This window comes from Cavia porcellus, unplaced genomic scaffold, assembly GCF_034190915.1.
Source record: "Cavia porcellus strain 051 isolate PalLab524CR breed Dunkin Hartley unplaced genomic scaffold, mCavPor4.1 scaffold_18, whole genome shotgun sequence".
Lineage (NCBI taxonomy): Eukaryota > Metazoa > Chordata > Mammalia > Rodentia > Caviidae > Cavia > Cavia porcellus.
The window spans coordinates 22,673,049-22,693,747 of NW_026947501.1; the positions used below are offsets into that span (position 1 = coordinate 22,673,049).

The following is a 20,699-nucleotide window of genomic DNA, read 5'->3' on the forward strand; positions in this document are numbered from 1 at the left end:
ACAGTGGCTCACCCTTACACTGGAGGGCATACTTCTCTTCCTACTTTTACTTGGGTCAAACTCACTCTGTGGAGCCTATTTCTTTTCCTAGATTTCTCTAGAACCTTAACAAAATTTGGCTTCCATTTACATTTGTCTTAACCAGTGTTTTGGTTAGGACAGAAAATCTAGAAACCATTGCCCGAAGGAGACTCCAGCACCCTAAAATCTGGTAAAACTAGGTTTGAGCTTCAGCACCATACAAGGGGGTTGGCAAGTGGGTCACATTACTATACAGATAAATATGTATTACAGATATGTGTTTTGTATTCTCGTATACATACATATACACAAACATATGTAAAGATAGATTTGTAAGAAATTCCTAATAACAAGAATATTCAACTTACAGTGTGAGCACATTTCCAAAGGGTAACTTGCCTCATTTCCCTGGAGGAAGAAAGGAAACAATTGGTCACAAGAGCAGTATAAATTTCTTTAAAATACTAAACAAATACTTTACGTTACAAAACATAAGAAAATAAGCCATAAACTAGTATGTCTAGATTTATACATTAGATTTACTTTTAAAAATCAGTATAAAAAATAAGTTTTACAATACGGTAGAAGGAGCCTTTGACTCCAACTGGCTTGAGGTGTGGTTCTGCCACTTAGGACTTGTGAATTTGATTAAAATAAGTTTTAACTTCTTGTCATATAACACACTATATACCAAATTTTCCACACACTCGAGACTGTCAGTGCTCCAACTTGCCTTGGTAGGTAAACTCACTTTGAGGAGAGCTCAGAAGAAAACCTCTTTACCTCAGCATTTCCTAAGACTACAAAATGAGTTGGGAAAAGAAAAACCAGGAGGCTATTACTATTTATACCTGTGTTGAAACAGAATGTTCTACATGCTGTGCTACTATAAAAAAAAAGTATTAACAGAAAGGTAAGTAATATAAGATAGCCACCCACTTGAAAGCCATTTCAAGTTTTCTTTTCATGCAAAGGCCTTATTTATTTCATAATTTATCTGAACTCAATGTAATTTTTTAAAAAATATAAAACCAGTTTTTACGAAGATGTGACAAGTTTGTTTCTTAAAGTAGTCTAGACAAATTATACACCTGCATCAGTGTCTACATTTAACAACTTTTGAGGGCTGGGTACAGGTTAGTCAAATATCTGGTGGAAGATCACACACCACTTGATTATAAATGAAACTATGAGTAGCTCTAAATCTGGAACAATAAAAATATCAAGATTCAAAAAGGTAAAATCATGAAGATTTTTTTTAAAAATTCAGTCAATAAAGTTCAGTGATACTATCAAGCATTTTACATTCATTCTACTTACCTAATCTTGACCCTGCCTAACAACTAGCAGTAAGTGTACAATAGGATTAATGTTACAATACTTGGTTACACGTATAAATCCTAAGAACCCTGGGAAAGCAATCTGAAGGATGGGAGACAGTTTACCATGACAGCCTAACTTTTAAACTCCTAAAATTTCTTTAATCCTATGACCATAAAATCTAAGAAATATTTATCAGGAAACTGGCATTTTCAGTTCTTCATACATTGCTACCAACTACTTTTCCTTGAAATTTTTCCAGAATTGGTTAATTTTAGATTACTTTAAATATCAAATATTTTTAAAATAAACTAAACAGCAAGCAATAAATCTTTACATTATCCATGAATATAGATGGACTTCTGCTTATTCTGTTACTTAGCTGATTTTAATATTCTTTCCATGATTTTCATCTTTATTACTTCCATATTCTTAAATGTCTTTATTTTAATATACTCCTTTTCCTTACTGCACTCCTGAAAATCTATTTCTGCAAAGTTCTCAAGTACAGTGAACTTTACTCACTAAGCTTTGTACTATTGCTGTTTTTATTCTATGTATTTTTAAATTTAAGTTTTTAATGAATACTCTGTCTTATAAGTGACAAAGTTACATAATAGTTTCAGGCAGGATTTTGAAATAAGGTCCTTATTTTGTTTGCACACTAACCTCTACAGTGGGATGAATTCTTTATAAATGATACAATCAATCTCTTCTATTTGTATTCCTCCCACTAGTCAGCATCCACAACATCCAATGACACGAAACCAAATGACCAGGTAAATCGGTGCTCCTAAGGACTTTATCATCAACAGTATCTATTTATCTCTCCTAAACCTGGAATCTATATATTCAAATGGTTACTGAAAACTCAATCTATACAATACTGACTACAGTGTAGCACATCCATGCTAATATGCAATATCACCCATACCTTCAAGATAAAAAATAAATCTTCAGAAGCCATGTGAAGCCCTTTCAAAAACTCCAAGCAACAGCAGTATCTCCACCCTACCACCCTCAATTTCCACTTTGAATTTATATGGCAAAACAGTTTTCATGGTTTGTCTTCCATTGCAAAACATTTTTAAAATAAAAACAAAACACAGCAGTATAGAGATGATTTTTGTCAATATAGCAAATATAATTCTGCCCCATATTCAGTTTTTATCCCACTTAGTTAAAAAAAAAACAAAAAACAAAAAACACCAAGAAAGGCCCCAAATGAAAAGGTATAGCTTCTTTTTATCTGTCAGCTTGACTAAGCCAAGGGATGCCCAGAGAGTCAGTTAAACATTATTTCTGACCTTCTGTTAAGAGTGTTTCTGGATATTAGGATCTGAACTGGTGAACTCAGAAAAGCATCAGTAAGTATCGATCTGTTGAACAGCAAACCAGAACAAAAAGACAGAAGAAATTTGGTCTACTGCTTTCTGTTCCTCTGGTTCTCAAGCTCTCATCTCAGCCTGGAACTTACACTATCAATTCTTCTGCTCTAAGCAGGTCTTCAAATTATACTACGAGCTGCCTGAATCTCTAGCTTACAGAGAACAGTGTGTCAGGCTTTGAATCGCCATAACCATGTTAGAAAATAATATACAATAAAATTGGTTCCCAGGAGAACTCTAATACGATCATAAAGAAACTGCATGTGTGTATTTGAGACATTCTCTCTTACATAGTTCAGGCTTGCCTTAAACTCACTATGTAGCCCCCAGGCTGGCCTTGAACTCATAAAGATCCTCCTGCCATGGCGTCCTCCTCAGTATTGGGATTACTGGTGTGAGCCATCACACCTGGTCAGAAGATTCATTATAAAAGAAAGCAGACAAATGCATAAAAATAAAAATCAAGTAATAAGTATAAAGTAAATAGCAAGACTTAAATTTAACTGCAAACATTTATAGAAATGTACTACTTAACTGCAACTGGTCTAATAAGGCTGATTAACAAGATGCAACTAGATGAGTAAGCGATCTACAAAAAAATTCACTTTAAAATAGGTTATAGATAGGCAAAAACTAAACAGATGAAGATGTACCTCACAAACACTAATAAAAAGAAACCTGTAACGGCTCATACGATCAGACAATGTAAAGTTCAGAACATGGAATTCCACTAGAAATGAAGAAGGTTCTTATATAATACTAAAAAAATCAATTTATCAGAAAAGTGAGGTCCAAAAACATGCCAATGTTTAAAACCTTCAAAAACTAGAACAGATAGGAAAGATAATTCTAAGTTCATTTTATGAGGCAAATATTGTCCCTATACCAAAATCATCTCTACATGACCATCAATACAAAAGCTCTTAAGTTTAGCCAGCTGAATCTAGAAAAAAAAATTTAAATATCTTGACCAATTAATGATAATTTCAGCAATGCAAGGTTAATATTAAAAGTCAATGTGGTTCACAATATTAATAGGATAAAAATCAAACAAACTAATACCATACAGTTGACTCAATAGACACAATAAAGCACCTGACAAATTTTAAAGCCTATTTATGATAAAACTACTATATAGAACATTTAAAATTCTTCAAATAAAGCATCTACATTACACACAATATGGTGGAAGGCTGAATTCCTTTCTCTGTTTAACCAAAAAAGATAAAAGATACCTGTACTACTATAATATAAGACATGTAGGTTAGGGAAAAAATAAAATTAAACTACCTTTACTTGCAGATGAAATAACTATGTATGTATGTAAATTCTAAGCAAACTACAAAAGCTATCAGAAGCAATAAGTGAATTAAAGTGACATGATAAAAGGTTAACACACAAAAATCAAACTTTTTTTTTTTTTTGGTCTTTTTCCTTTTTTTAGGTACTGGGGATCAAACTCACGACTGCCTGCTTGCAAGGCAGGCACTTATGCTGCTGAGCTAAATCCCCACCCCCCAAACTTATTTTTATATTCTGGAAACAACTAAAAAATAAAACTAAGAAAACATTTCTACTTACCAATCAAAACTATAAAACATTTAGCGACAAAAAAATGTGTGCAGAGTACACAACAGAATCTATTAAACAACTGGATAAATTAAATATGATCTTAAAAGAAACCATACCATGTTTAGAGTCTGAAGACTCATGTTTAAAGTGGCAATTCTTCGAAAATTAATCTAACGAGAACAGAACCCCGAAGTCCCATTGGAGTATTTTAAACAAATCAATAAACTAAGTATAAAATTTACACAGAAATGCTAAAGACCTAAGGACTCATACAAACCTGATTTAGTTATTATAAAGTGAATTATCAACAGAGTGCTATCATTAGAAGAACAAAGAGCCAGGCATGTTAGTGGATGCCTATCATCCCAGCACTCTGGAGGCTGAGGCAAGAGGTTTGCGGCGAAATCAGCCTGGGCTACAGTGAGTTCAAGGTCAGCCTGAATTGCATAATGAGACACCAAAACAGAAACAAAAACAAAATATACAAAGATCAATGGAACAGAAAAAGTAAAGAAAGTAGGATTTCAACAAAGGTATCCAGGTAATCAAATGGAGAAAAATAACTTTGTTAAGTAATTCCATGCTAGGTGTAGTGGCTCAGGCCTGTAATCCCAGCACTTTGAGGCTTAGGCAGGAAGATTGCTGAGTTTGAAGCCAGCCTGGGCTGCAAAGTAAGTTCAAGTCTGAACTACACAGTGAAACTCTGTTTCAAAAAGAGGCAGGGAGGGATATAGATAGATAGATAGATAGATATCTGTGTGTGTGTGTTTATATATATATTCCATACTACTCAGCCAGAAAGGGTAAACTTGAGACTTTTACATAGGTAAATGGATACAACTCAAGACCATACTCATAAATGAAATAAATTAGACCCACATGTGTAATATCATACTGTCTCACTAGTGTGAGAAACTGAACAAGTAAGAAAGATTCAAAATGTACAACAGATACTGGGAATAGGGAAGAAACAGTGCAAAAGAAAAGAAAAACTGTGACGGGAGAAATGGTAAAGGAAAGAAGGGAAAGATACACACACAAGAGACTTTAAGACAGTTAGATAGCTAAGCACCTCTTAGTTCACTGTGCTAGTATTGTTTGGACCAGTATTTCATGCCTGTATCTTGTACTCTGAACAACTATTATGAATGTAACAATACACAATGTCTTAATTATTGTTACTCTCCTGCTAGCCTGTTTTTAAACTGTTTTGTTATCTTTTTTTCTTTAAAATAAAAGTTCTAGAAAGGATAAGTATCAATATGCAAAAACAACCAAAAGATATGACTTGAATAGATATTGTACAACAAAAAAGATACAGTAATAGCAAAGTAGCACATGAAAAAGTATTATCACTACATATTAGAGAAATGCACATTAAAACCACAGTAATATACTGCCAGACATGAAACTGATATAACTGGCTAAAATTTTAAAAGTGACATACCATGCACCTGGAGATAAAACAAATGGGTACATGGAGGACAGAATCCTTAGGTTTCTAGTCAACAGTATCAGAAACTAAATGCTAGCTATAATCAATAAACACATACAAATGTTATCCTTGCCCCAATATTTGCCCTTTAGAGACTACATACCCTGGGACACCTCAACTTTCTGAGAGAAAGCAGCAGAGCTAAATCCATATATACTGTGTTGATATGTGTCATTTTAGGCTACTACATTTTTGGGTACTTGTTATGAAATAATATGCAAGTGACATATAACATGCCATATAGCAATTTCTTAATTTCATCATTCTTTCAACATTACTAGGACTTCTGTAAGGGTTTCCTTTCTCTGATATTTCTGTGTTTGTGTATTTTAATCTGGATTCATATATTTTATGTCAATAAATTATACTATTTATCATCATTATCTAATTTGATGTTTAATTTGGCCAGTGGTAGCCCCTTTCCTTCAAGCTGGTTCCTATGTCCTTTTGATATGCCCGTATCATTTTGAACACTTCTTAAACTCATGGAACGAGGTGTTTCAAGCATATATTGCACACTTCCCTATCCCAGTCCTGAAATTATTTATTTTCTCCTAGGAATCCAATCTCTTTTAAGTGGAGAACTGCTAGTCATGTTTTTAAAAATATGTCCCTCATTTTAATGTAGTCGAATTTATTCACTTCATTTATATACACTGGTACCTCAGTTCACGAACTGAATAGTGGAAAGAATTCAGTTCATGAACTACATTTAAAATCTGATTAATCTTTAAAATACTTGATTACAGAGCTATGTGGATAAACTTTCATTAGACAAATTTGTATTTATACTGTAATACTACTCTGAAATATTTTTTCTACATGTAAAGAGGACAAGAACCTATTATATATCCTCCCTAACAAAACTATTAGTGGGGAAAGAGGAAAACACACATGTGCTACGCAGTATGCTAGCCATGATCAAAGTACAAACACTGCATATTCTAAGCAGCCTCTCAGACATAGAATTGTGAAATAGTAGGGGTCTCTGGATATCAAAAAAAAAAATATCCAACAAATACTTACAGAATATGGGCTCAGGAAAAGTTGTGGATAGATACAATTTTAGAAATTATCAGTATGTATCAGTATGTAGATTCCCCACCCAAGGGAAAGTTAACCGAATACAAACACAAAGCCGGGTACAGTGGGACAAACCGTAATTCAGGTGGCTGAGACAGAAGAATAACTCAAAGCCAGGAATTTGATGCCAGTGAGACCATGTCTCAAAAGAAAGTAATATAAAAAAAAATAATGAAGTGGAACAAGAATCAAAAATAATAAAACTCCAAAACTTATAAAGCATTAGCAGGAAAATTCATTAATGACTACTATAGGAAGAAAAACAATAGAATATGATTGTAATCTATTTTAATACTCCTATGGCTCTATCATAATCTATATAAACATTATTCTACAATGCTTTCTTATGCCATAGTAGAATATAAATATACATATTCACACATATCTTATTAACATATATTGTTAAAATTCATATTCTGAAAGTTTTGGAAATCAAGTGAGGGAAATGTTTAACAAAGGCTTAAAAATAGGTAAAGAAGGAAAACAGTTCTAATTGTTTTGGTACCTGCAGACTTTCTATAAAGTTTATAAATCATATTAAAAGTATGATATAAATTCAATTTGATCAATAACAACTTTTTAAGTTATGCAGGTTGCTAAATGAAAGAGAAATTATCAACCCAAGCCCTACAAAGTGATTTTTAATGATCTTAAGAGATTACATTTTCAAAAAGGACTGACTTATTGCAAAATACAATCACAAGTACTTTCTTATTTAATGATCACACAAAGACCACATTATTTTGGATTTCCCTATCAGAGAAATATATAATCACACAATTGCTGTGGCTACGCATGAGACACAGGCTTAATTAAAGTCTCAAACATAAAGCTGTGTCTCCACACATGGCATCGGGTTCTCATTATAATTACTTATCACACTGTAAGCTTCATGAACAGCAAAGTAATTGTTTTATTCACTATAGTTATTTCTCAGTGCACCACACATGGGAGATACTTATTATCTTTGGATTATCACTGAAATATCCTTTTATAAATCTTTAAGTAAACCTCCGGTTTTTCTTTCCCCTAGACTAGGGGAAATATATATTGACTCCCCAGTCCATGTGTAAATGGATCCTTCCTCTGTATCCTAACCGCCAATTTGTCCCAGATTGAGACTTTCAGTATTTAAACTCTCAAAAGATTGAATATTATGTCCACAAAAAATAGAATGGTACCTTACAAAGTGCTTATAGCATTGTATCTGATTAATAATCACAGGGATTTAAGAATAAAATTTCACTCCTAAAGATATAAGCTATCTCTTGGGGCTGGGGATTTAGCTCAGTGGCAAAAGCGCCTGCCTTGAAAGCAGGCAGTTGTGAGTTCGATCCCCGGTACCAATAAAAAGGAAAAAGACAAAAAAAAAAAAGATATAAGCTATCTCTCAAAAAGCAATACTCAGGGCAACAGCTTTATTAATGTAGAGGTCTTTTTAATTCTAAGTTTATAAAAACAAAAAACTGTTAAGTCTTTTCATCTGGTTTCATTCTGAAAATCTGCTCCTCAAATTAAAACAACTCTTGAAGTTTTAAAACTATTCAGGTGCCACAAATGTCAATGACTACTTTTAGTTCATACTAAAGTGAACATTACTATATCAACTTTAAAGCAACTTTTAAAAAAGAAAAATTTTCATAGATCTAGAAAACAGTCTTTAGGTGTTAGGTAACTTGGAGAGTGGTTAGTATTAACCAGGTGCACAAAAGTAAAATAACATTCATGTACTAGACATTTTTCAAACTATCCACCAATAAAGAGTATTATCAAGATTTAAACAGCTTACACATTGTCACACAGCTGGTAGTGATGGAGACCAAATTTAAACTACAACTAATGTAACCCTCACACATTTACCAATATATCATAAAGCCACAGCCTTTCTGTATTATACAATTGTCATGGTTTGTGTCTTGGTGGTCCCCCAAGTCTCATGCAGTCAACGAGGTGGGTGAATCTAGTATGTGATTGGTTCATTATGTAGCACTGGACTGGCGGTATGAGTGTTGCACCCGCTCCAAGGTGGAGCTAGCATACAATGTAAGGCAGGAAAAGAAGGCGTGTTTTTTTCTCTTTTGCCCTGTTCACTCTTGCTGTTTGTAGCCTCTGAGTCACACCACCCTGCCTTGGAACCAGCGGAGTATGGACTGAAACCTCCAAAACACTGTAAGATAAAAACACCTTTTCTTCCCTAATTTTAGGTGTCAGGTATTTTGTCTCAGCAACAAAAGAAAAGGAAAGACAACAATAGAACTAGTAGATTACTGAAGTCATGTTTCCTTATCTTGGAATGCTTAAATTCAAGTGGCTGATCACTAGGAAATCACAATGGAATAGCAATTTTAATGCGTTATTCCTGGATCTAACACAGTAGTCACAGTCACCAAACATAACAATAAGAAAGTGCAAGGGAAGTAAAGACTGTTGACAAGTATAGTAAAAGAATAAAAAATACAAAAGTGTCCAACAACTTCTGGTAGGTTCAAATACTTGCTTTGGAACCATATTTTTTTGTTTTGGGTTTTTTTTTTTTTTTTTTGAGACAGGGACTCATTATGTACTACAGGCTAGGCTTGTGCTCTCTACACAGTTCAGGGACAGTCTCAAACTCACAGCTATCCTCCTGCCTCAGTCTCCTAAGTGCTGGAATCACAGGCATAAGCCACATCTGCACTATATTTAATTTTAAAAATTAAATTTTAAAAATATAATTGACCCCAAAACAAAAGAACTTTATAGGCACAGCATTTTAATAATTACAACTGAAAAAAATAATCTCAAAACAGAAGAAATAAAGTTCCAACAGTGGGAGTTTGGGTGGTTAAACCACCACAATAACCGAAGGCAAAAGAAATAGTCTGGGTAGTTATGGCGGCATACATTTGTAATGAAGGTGGAGAGAGAGTAGAGCAGGGAAAGAATGAGGAGGGAAGAGACGGACCAGTTAGTAACATGAAGGCAATGAACACTTAATTTTGGACATCCATAAACCTCAAGTGATATTTGAACCCAGAAGGTAAATGTGCAACAGAGTCTGTAAATTTTTAATGAAAAACTAGAATAACCAAATGTACACGGTAAAAACACTAGAAGAAATAAAGGCAGGCACAGCCTGATAGAAGGAAATTACTCCTTAAGGGAATGATCTGTTGGGTCAGAGAAGTATGGCACCAGGCCAAATCAGCCCTACCTCTCGTTTGTTTTTATAACAATTTTATTGACATATAATTCATATAGTATACAATTCCTGTCTAAATTATACAGTTCAATAATTTTAGCACAGTCACAGGATTGTACAACCATTTACAACAGATATTTAAAGTACTTTCATCACCCACAAAAAGCAATCCATCAACCACCCCCTTCACGCCAGCTGGCTGGTAGGTGACCACTAACCTACTTTCTTTACTCCATATAATTCCTTATTCTGGATATATTACACGTAAATAGAATTATACAATATGTGATCATTTGCAATTTACCTTTTACTCAGAATATTTTCAAAATTAATCCATGTTTGTTCCAAGAATCTGTACATCTTTTACTACTAAGTATTTCATTGTGACTACCACACATTTCATTTATCCACTCATCAGTCAATAGACATTTGAGCTGTTTCTATCTTGTGTATACTCTGAATAATGCTACTGAGAATACTCAGATGCAAATTTTTTGCTTCATTTCACGCTTCATTTATTTTTGGTATATGTACCTAAATTTCACAGCAACTTTGTGTCTAATATTTAATAAAATGTTTTCTAAACAGCCTTTTTTACATTAGCACCAGCAATGTACAAGGGCTCTACTTTCTTCCTTCTCTGATAATACTTGTCTTTTTGATGTGCAGTAGTATAACACTGTAGTTTTGATGTCCATTTCCCTAATGACTAATGATGCTAAGCTGACAATGTGCTGACACCAAGTTATCTTTTTATTGTTGATATGAAATAATTTCTAAATATATATAGTTTTGAGAACTCACTTATCTATACATCACATGTCTTTGTAATTTAACTTTTACTAGAACAGTGATTCTCATGTATTTTATGAGTTGGCTATAGTAGATGCTTCATACTACAATGACAAAGTAGAATCACTGCAAAAAGTGGTATGACCTGCAAAGCCTAAAATATTTGCTATTGCTAAAATGAACAGCTCTCCTCTACTTGAAAGGCTTGTACAGAGTTATCTTTCCAGAGCAAAGTGGAATTTTTGTTATGGTAAACTAGGCAAAAAAAATAGTTAGATGAAGAGTATGATCACATTAGAGAACAGCTACACAAAAGCAAGGGAAAAGTACAGGATAAAACCAGAAGCTACACTTTCTACTATTTATGTTCTTATCAGTAATCTGTGACCTTTGTTCAGAGTATCAAATAAAATATTGTTTTTTAGCATTTACAAAGTCTACCCCATCTGTTTTCTCCCAGTATGAAAGGGCCAAAGAGAATACAATGAGCCCTAAGGAAAAAGGCTAACAGGAGACTTGAAGTTACCCTAAAGGAATGATTCTCCAACTCTTCTTCAGTCTGATATTCTGGCAGTCCTCTCCTGGCATGTAGAGGTTTTAAAAGTAAATGAGTTATGTCTCCAATGAAGGTCATAAACTGCTAACCACCCCTGTACATCTCTGGCTCTGTGTTCCTCCTTTTGTGAAATAATATATTCCTTAAGTCATTTTGTTACTCTGTAGATAAAAATGCCCTATTACTTTTACTTTGATAATTAGTACAATGCTGAGAGAAGGTTGCAGAGAAGAACTGATTATAATCCAGACCTGCCAAGAATATTACACAATAATTTTCAGTAGTTTGATTCTTTCAGAAAAAATGCAAGCGGTTAGAAAAAAAAAAAGGAGGGGGCTAGGGATGTAGCTCAGCAGCCCAAGTGTCTGCCTGGCAAGTGCAAAGTCATAAATTCAATCCCCAGTACCACCCCCCCAAAAAGAAAAAATTCAAGCAGCATAAAAACTCTACATCAAGCAGGCATGTTTTAAGGCAATTTCATAATTTTTTTAAACTGTCAAAGTACTCACAGGCATTCCAATTTTATATTCTAGAAGACAAAAACATTACTGAAGATACCAAAGAGATAATATTCTTTTTTGCATTTGAACAATTATTGACATTATGACTTCCTAAATGTGACTAGAATCAGTAATAAAGTACTCAAATCGCTACACATTAAGTTTAAATTGGGTAGAGCAGCAAAAAAAAAAAAGAAAGAAAGAAAGAAAGAAAGAAAGAAAACCACATACCACCTTATAATAACTCTTCTGTAACACTTACTGTATTAGTTTTTCTCCATGTGGCTGATTCAATCTATGCTACAACATCTCTCTATGGCTGTTGTCTTTTTGTTTCATATTTTTGTCTGACATATTTGTTACATGTACTAAGTGAACATTAAATATCTGGCAAGCAAAAGCAATCAAGGATTTAGAATTGTGATCACACTTCATCAGCCATTTTTAGAACCTAAAAAAACTCAAGATCTTTCAGTGTAAAAAAAAAATCCAAAATTGTTATTTACAAATAGAAAATAACACCTTGACACATTAACTCTCTATTCAGATATTTAAAAAGGAAGTTTCATAGCTTTTAGACTCAAAAGCACTTTCCTTTCTGGCAACTTTCCCACTGTACCTAACACTCAGGATTTCAAAGAATTTCTCTACAGGACTTGAAAAAAATCTCCCCAGTTCTAAATGTAATATAGCTTAGCTCCACTGCATCTCTACGTTACATGAAAATTACCACAATGAGAACTAGATTTACAGACACGTTACTGCCATCCAAAATGCTTCCTCTGCCTGGAAGGAGCCCACAGCTTAGAAGGGAAGACAGGTAAACGTACTGTAATATGGGATGGACTACAGAGAGCTACTTGCTGTTTGTTTTATATCTAGATATCCCCCTAAAGCCTCACCTGCCCATGTGGGCTTCCGAAGAGTGACTAGGTTATGAAGGCTTACACTAGCTGAAGGCTTACAGTAGCTGACTTGCTATCAGGCAGTAGGGAGAAAGCACTGGGTCATGAGAGAGAATCTGGAGGGTCACCTTCCTCCTAGGCTGCTCCCTAACTGCCATGAGGTGAGCAGCTTTCCTCTGCCCAGGCCTTTCCACCACGCCACTGTACCTTGGAGCCAGCTCCTTATGGACTCACGTCTACAAACTGTGAGCCAAAATAAACCTTTTCTTTAAGTTGAGGTGGTCATGTATTTGGTCCCAACAAGGAAAACAACTATGATGGATTTTGGTATTCGAGCAGTAGGGTCGCTGCTGTGACTGTACTGGGTCATGTGGTTTAGAAACCTTCGTATTTCTGAAATGTAGTAAGAGTGTCAGGCATGGTGGCACACACTTGTAATTATAGCACTTGGGAGGCTGTGCAAGAAGATTACCTTGAGTCCAGACCAACCTGCACTACAAAGTGAGACCCTGTCTCCAAAAAAAAAAAAAGGCCAAGGATTTAGAGCAGTGGCTCAATCCCTGGTACCTAGAAAATAAAGGGGGGGAGGCACCATGACTTTGGTCAAACAAGCAATCCTAGAATTCTGTAAACTGAGTTTCATAAGATATTCTGGTCAGAGCTTAAACATCAGAATGTTGATAGAAAGGTAGATGTTAAAGACCAAACTCAAAGTTTCAGCTGGGATCCATTAGTAACTGCACTCCAGATCATGTGTGTTATGCTTTGGCAGGAAATTTGTCTACATTCTGCTCACATTCTAAGACTTTTAAGGAATACTCAGATTAAAGACAGTGAATTACTCAATCTGAGAGAGATCAAGGTAGCTCAATCTTGAGGCTGTGGCATGAATTCTGATGAGAGATTTTAGCCAGGTTTATACTGAAAATAAGAAGCAAAAAGTCCACTTTAACACATTCATGCTGGGCTACAATTCCTAAGTCTTGCTGCTAGGTACCCTTGATTTGAATTCAATCATTCCTCTCAGCTTGAGCCACTGGTGGACCATGCATTACTGTCCCTTGTGATCATGCAAACAAAGGCAATTATTTAGCAGACCAGAATCATCATATTACAATATCTTTAAAAAACTGAAGTGATATAAAGAACTGCAACAGAGTTTATCTGTGGGACAGCAGTTGTAAATGCATACGATATACATCAGCAATGGGCTACTTGTAAGATTTTCATATTAAAATTTAGAAAATAAATCACTGATAAAACTATTCATGGGTAGAAATAAACTTTAATGAAATAAATTTGTTGCTTACTGTAATAATATAATTGGTATAAATAATATTAATATTTATATTTGGGAAGTAGTTATTCAAATTTAAGCAGCTAGATTTCATCTATTTATACTAATTTTATTAGTTCATTTTATCACTAGTGATACAAGGCACCTTATAGGTCAGTCGTACATGTACCATCAGTGGTTCAAGCTATGTTAAAAGTTTTCAGTTTTACCAGAAAGAAAGAAGTCACAAAAACAGAGCAGAGGGGAGTTTGGTGGCTGAACAGATTAGTAAAAAGAAGCCAAGTAGTTTTCATCATGACAAACAGGAAAGATGCTTTGAGGCCATGTGAGGCACCAACAAGGTCGTACCCTTCATATGCTCAAAATTACGAGTCAAAGACTTAGTCCCAGGGAACAGTGCTCCAGAAAAAAGGGCATCAGAGGCCTGTGGAGTTTGTTCCTCGGTATACAGTTTACAGTCAGTCATCCAGGTACTCAGAGACCTCTGCAGTAGTGATACAAGATAGCATGAGCTGACAGCAGTTCCCCATCATCCACATGGTGCTGGTTTTACTGGCATGCAAAATTAAAAGTTGTGGGGTCAGGGAGGCATCCATCCAGATCTCAGAAGGAGCCCTGAGAGACCAGGGAATGCACCCTGAGAACACAGTGTGTGAAGCTGTGAGAATGAAACTTAAAGGTGCAGCAGAGACCCCAGAAAGAAGCCAGAAACACAAAACTGAATGGAGTGAGCAAAGCCAGTCCAGCAGAGAAACCTTCAGGAGTACAGCCACCAGCAATGCCACAGGGGTGGGGCCACCCAAGCAAGCCCTTTGGAGTTTGTATCTCATGGCTACAATTTATCTCACATGCAGGATAGAAATGCATAGGCCTTGTTGTCTTTTCTGCTGGGTTTCAGTCTTGCTCTGGTTCCATTCCTTTCTATCCCCTTCCTTCTCCCTTTTGGAATGGGAATATTTACCCTTTACCATTGTAGGCTAGCAGTGTTTAGGTTTTTTTTGCAATAGGGGCTCACAGCTAAGAATTTGCTTTGTTTATCAGAGGAGACTTTTGACTTGGACTTTTCAGCAATGCTGGAACTGTTAGGTCTTTGGCAATTATTAGATATGTTCTAAATCCAATTTGCATAGAGAGATGTCTACAAGCATTTTGGGGGCCAGGGACAGAATATTAGTTTCCATCTAAGTATCTTCCCCCAAAGACTCACACCATCACAGAAAGGCTTTGGATTGGATTATAGCTGACCTGCTGTTAGGTGGGACATGGCCTGGAACAATTTACCTCCTCCACGGTTCTGTGCATCTTGTCATAAGAACAACAGCTACTTCTCTGCCTTGCCCCTGTGCCACACAGTCCTTCCTGGGAGCCAAGTGACTATGGACTGAAACCTGTACAAACTGAGCCAAAATAATCCTCTCCTCCTTTAATTTGTAGATGCCAAGTTTTGTGTCTCAGTGATGAAGAAAATAATAAGACACTGATATATGGCCGTTAAACACCTGAGGTATGAGGGCAATGATGTTAGATTTCCTTTCCAAAAGATAGACTCTGGTGGCAATACAAAAGAACAAAGAAGGAAGAAACTGGGAGCAAAATTTAAATAAGCACTTTGCAGGCTATCGAAATAGTTCACATGTGAAGGAAATGGAACTACAAGAAGAGCAGTCATAACGGGCACAAAGCAGTGACTCAGGAGGCACTGGAAAATCTAAATGAAAGGACATGTGCACTGTATGATGACATTTATGATCTTGAAAAAAGAATCATGAATTCTTTTAAAAGTACATGTTAACAATAACATGGCCTAAGGTATTAAGAGTTGTGTGCAGACACATTTATGGTGTTCTGTCACCAGGACTAACAAAAACAAAATCCTAATATAAAATATAAACATAATTAAACAATACCATATTCCTCTGTAGCCTGCTACTTTCAGTTTCTTAGTATATTCTGGACTAAAGAATTGCTGCTTGGCACAAAGCACTAATATGTTGGAAATGTTACACATTTCTCTAAATCAATTTGTATTTTAAAATTAAGCACTGTGTGACTGTCTTACAACCTAGATAGAAATGAAAGGAGATCATACTAAATTTCCACTCAGGAGTGAATATTTCCACTTAAAAAAACTCAAGAATGATTATGGAGTCCATGAATTAATGTTAGGAATGTTAGTCTTTATGGGATTTTTTTAAGTATAAAAGTGATATAACCAGTGCCAGGGATACAGGTCAGTGGCACAAGTACCTATCTGGCAAGTACAAGGTCCTGAGTTCAATTTCCAGTACCAAAAAAAAGTGATACAATCATATTTAAAAGGACCTTGGATCAAACCCAGAGGAAGCTAGCAGCAAAGATTAATAATTGTCAGAGGGCCGGGGATTTAGCTCAGTGGCATAAGCACCTGTCTGGCAAGCGCAAGGTCATGAGTTCAATCCCCAGTACCAAATAAATAAACAAATAAATATTGTCAGAAAGGTGGAATACCAACCATAAAAAAAGTTACACAAGTCAAAAGAGGAAAAATTTCCAAGAAGGTTCAACAGTACAAAGTCAAGAATGAAAATCCAAATACATTTAGTAAGTACTACTAGATTTCCAGATATTGATTTTACTGCAACCTACAGTGGTATTATTTCCATTTTATATTTTTAGTAAATCAAAATCTAGAATTCCTGGTATTTAAAGTCACAGTGTTAATAATGGCACAGCCAGAATCTAAATTCCAATCTTTCCCAACTCCAAATCTCATGCTTGTAATCAGGAGGTTACTGGTTCTGTAAGTTTTATCAAAATGCACAAGCATAATTATTTCAGAGCAGCATTAAACAGATTTCTGCAATGATTGAACTTAGCTAGTACTATGGTTTGAATATCCCTTCCAAAATTCATTTTGAAATCTCCACAACACTAAGAGGTGGGACATTAAGACATAATTAGATCATGAAGTCCCTACTTTCTTAAATGGATTAACATCATCACTATAAGAACTCAAACAAAGAGAAATGTACAGAAAAGCCTAGAACTTCGTGGCAATTAAATGGTTCTGGCCAGAAAGCTGATAAAAACAAGGAAAGTAAACACCATTCAAGTGAAAACTCATGGAAAAGAACAAGGTACTAGCAATCAAAGGCCGTTCTTCCTAGACAGTTGCAAACATATTCATGTCCTAGCACTTCATGTAATGCAAAACTGAAGATGAACGAACTAGCACATCTGGTGGGAGAACATCAGCAACACAGGCTGAAGTGAGAATGTCCACCTCATGTCTGTCCCATCATTGCATTTTAGAAACATGTAACTTCTTCATGTCACAAGATGGAGAGGATTTGCCTTGGACTGAGTTGAAACCATGCTTGATTCAAATGAAGATTTTGGCCCCTTTAACTGATGCTGAACAAGTTAAAATTTTTGGGACTATGAAGACAGAACAAATACATTTTTTATGTGACAACAATGAGGCAGTGGGGAGAGGTGAAGAGGGCAGAATACTATGATTTGAATGTCCCCTCTAAAAGGTTCATGTGTTTTGTGTCCCCAAACTCATGCTCATGCTATTTGGAGGTGAAAGGCTCTCAAGGTCATGGTCCCCGAAACTGAATTTAAGAACTCCAAAACAGTACTATAATAAAACAAATTTATTTCTTTGTCCACTCTCAGGTATTTACTACAGTGACAGAAAACAGACTAAGATGCACAATAATCACTAGCCACATATAGCTTTTGAGCCCTTACTGCTATTATGCCTAAAATATTTTAATTAAATTTAGACAGCCACATGTAGGTAATGTCTCTTGAACTGGGTATTATAGAATTGTAATAGACTGAAAAATGAACATAAGGAAGAAAATAAGATAATAAGTCAAAAAATGTTAATGATATAATAGCCAGTCAGAAAGGTAAATCTGAAGTACTCAGGTTCAAGTTTACTCTTCTACTGGAAAAAAATATTGTTAGTTTATATAGTTCATAAAATTCTATTTGTTAGAAAAATAGCTGCATTATAAACACAAGATCAAATTTTCTCATCCATTATCACTTACATTTCCTGGAATTCTAATCTTTATTAAAGATTGCCTTATATGCAAACAACTCCACAAGATGCTAGTTTACTACATGCCTAAAATAGGACGTTGCTTGTGGCATCACACTTAAAAGGATATGAAAGGAAACCATCTCTAAAACTAAATAAAAGTGCTAACAGTTCACATAAGGGCCAAAGCCAGCAGTCTGAACCTTTCTGCAGGCAGCTATGCTTTCTCCAGTTGTGCCTGGGTTGAAAAGCACACTTAAAATTCTAAACATACAAATAAAAATGAATACTCTGCATTGTGTACAAGAGACCTGGCCAAACGATTAACCAATTTTGTTAACATTACCAGAAAAAAAAAAAGTAAAACTGGCATGTCATCCACAGAAATGGTTTCTAGGATACCAATATGGCTCTCCCTCTGATATTCCTAAGAAAGAGCCATATAAACTGGGAAGGAAATGAACTAAGGAAATCTGAACTTTCTGAATAACTTTTAATGATGTCCTACAAAAATCAAATGCTTTAAATACAGTATCTATAAAAACTAAAAAACAGAAACATATATGCCACATTTCATTCATTACATTTATTCCTGTACCATATCTATGTATGTATGCTATCATGTACTATTCAACAATGAAGAGACTATCCGATACGGTAAGGAGAAAATTCAGAAAGGGAGAAAGTGAATGAGAACTAAACAAAGAGGCTTACTTGGAAAAAATAAAAGTAAGGAAAAATTTTAATCTAGAATTCTTGAAATAAGATAGATGCTATATCCACTACACTTTGAAAGTCTTTCTTTTCTCAATGATTTGCTGACTAGGCCATTATGCCTAATAAGATGTTAAGTGGAAAAAGCTAAGTGCAAAATTTATTCTAGTAGAACATTACTTTTCGCAAGAATTTTATAATACCATCATAGTTCAGACTTTAATATTAAAGTATCAACCTCAATCATTATAAAACTGCTACCTACCTAGAACTATGAATTGTTTCTGACTCAATGTTTACATTTAAAACATAGTTTAGAACCCTCGAATAAAACTGATCATGAGTAAACTGGAGCATGCTATCTTTAAAATCCCTTTGTGATAATAAATATATACACCGGCACGAAAGGGAAGGAGAAGGAAAAAGCTTAAAACTCCTAACAATGGGGGACAGAGAGCCAGAAAAGACTCACCTTCCATTTTACACCTTTCAGTATCACTGGACTTTTAAAGCAAATGTGTATGTGCAGATTGATGGAGCATCTTCAGGAACATTAAACTCTTACAAATACCACACCTCAGAAAACTGTTACTTTTAGATCTTGTAACATGATCACAGGCACCATTAAATCTGAATTAAAGCCAATACTGGCAAAGTATTAGCCTCTTTATTTGCTAAAATTCATTTCCCAGACTTACGTCCTTTGTCACTGACCTACGCATTAATAATAATGAATACCCCATTAGCTGTCCTTAAAATTCCCCCAAACTGACAGCATAATCTTCTCCACAGCATTGACCTTCCCAGTCTATTTGCTTTAGTCTCAATCTTAACAAAGAATCCTGCTTTAGACTATCCTGAATTGAGCAGAGACTTAGGCCACCTGGTATGAACCATGTTATTAGAATGTACATGTGATCAAGATGGTTTTACCCTGATTTTTTTCTGCCAGCTTCTCTTTTGACTTACATTCTTTCCTTTTATTCGCTTCTATCTCTTCTAGGGCTTATTCCACCAATCATTCTTTCTCACAACTCTCTCACAGCTTCTATTTCCTAATTCTAACGGATATCCACATCTTCTTTAACCCAAAAGAACTTACTTCAATTATAAGGTAACACCCTTTGTCCCTTCTTTCAAAAATTAAAATCTATTGCCACCTATGTTTCATCAGCATTTACTCTTTTATTCTACTTATTTACTGATTGTTTCTCCTTCAACACTACTTCATGTCAATTATTATATACAAAGTATTTAGAAAACTCCCTTGAGATCTTATTTTCATCACCTAGGACTAAACTGAACTTACTATCTTGAAGATTATTACTCTCCTTCTAATGACTATTACCATCAGCATCTTTTTGAAAAGCCCCATCATAACCCTGTCTCTAGTTATCAACTTGACTCAAAATATTCTAAATCTACTTTTTATAGTGGGATGTCTCAAGTCCTTTACATTCACTATGTAAAAGTAAACTCATCTTTTAATACTTCTTTCAGCTGTCAGTTCAGTTCCAGTTTCTTACTTTTTAGTAATAATGTACACTTATCTTTATATCCAGTCACTAGATTGTTACCCTTTATGACTACTTTCTCATAACGAGTTTCTAACTTTTTCAACTCTGTATTTAAAAGGTCTCCATCTCTATTCGCTTTCAAATCTTTGTAACTTTATACCCATAATCCTCAAAGCAGTATTTCCACCTACAATTTCCACTTCTTCCAAGTTACCCAGCACCTTATTTCTAGATTAACTAATGGTTTCCAAATGAAAGCAAACTGAAGTCAGTCAAGGTAATGTACAATTTAAATTCCTTTCCACCCTAAACTCTTGTATCACCT

General features: G+C 35.0%; 1 protein-coding gene across 2 annotated transcripts in view; it reads right to left on the minus strand.

Annotated features, from left to right (window-relative positions):
- The window catches only part of Ppp3r1 (protein phosphatase 3 regulatory subunit B, alpha), a 117,621-nt gene that overhangs the window by 32,505 nt on the left and 64,417 nt on the right, over positions 1-20,699 (minus strand). For both annotated transcript variants that reach the window (XM_063229533.1, XM_063229534.1), the window contains one exon: positions 390-429. In XM_063229533.1, the coding sequence (XP_063085603.1) occupies positions 390-429 (40 nt within the window). The remainder of the gene's footprint in view (positions 1-389; positions 430-20,699) is intronic.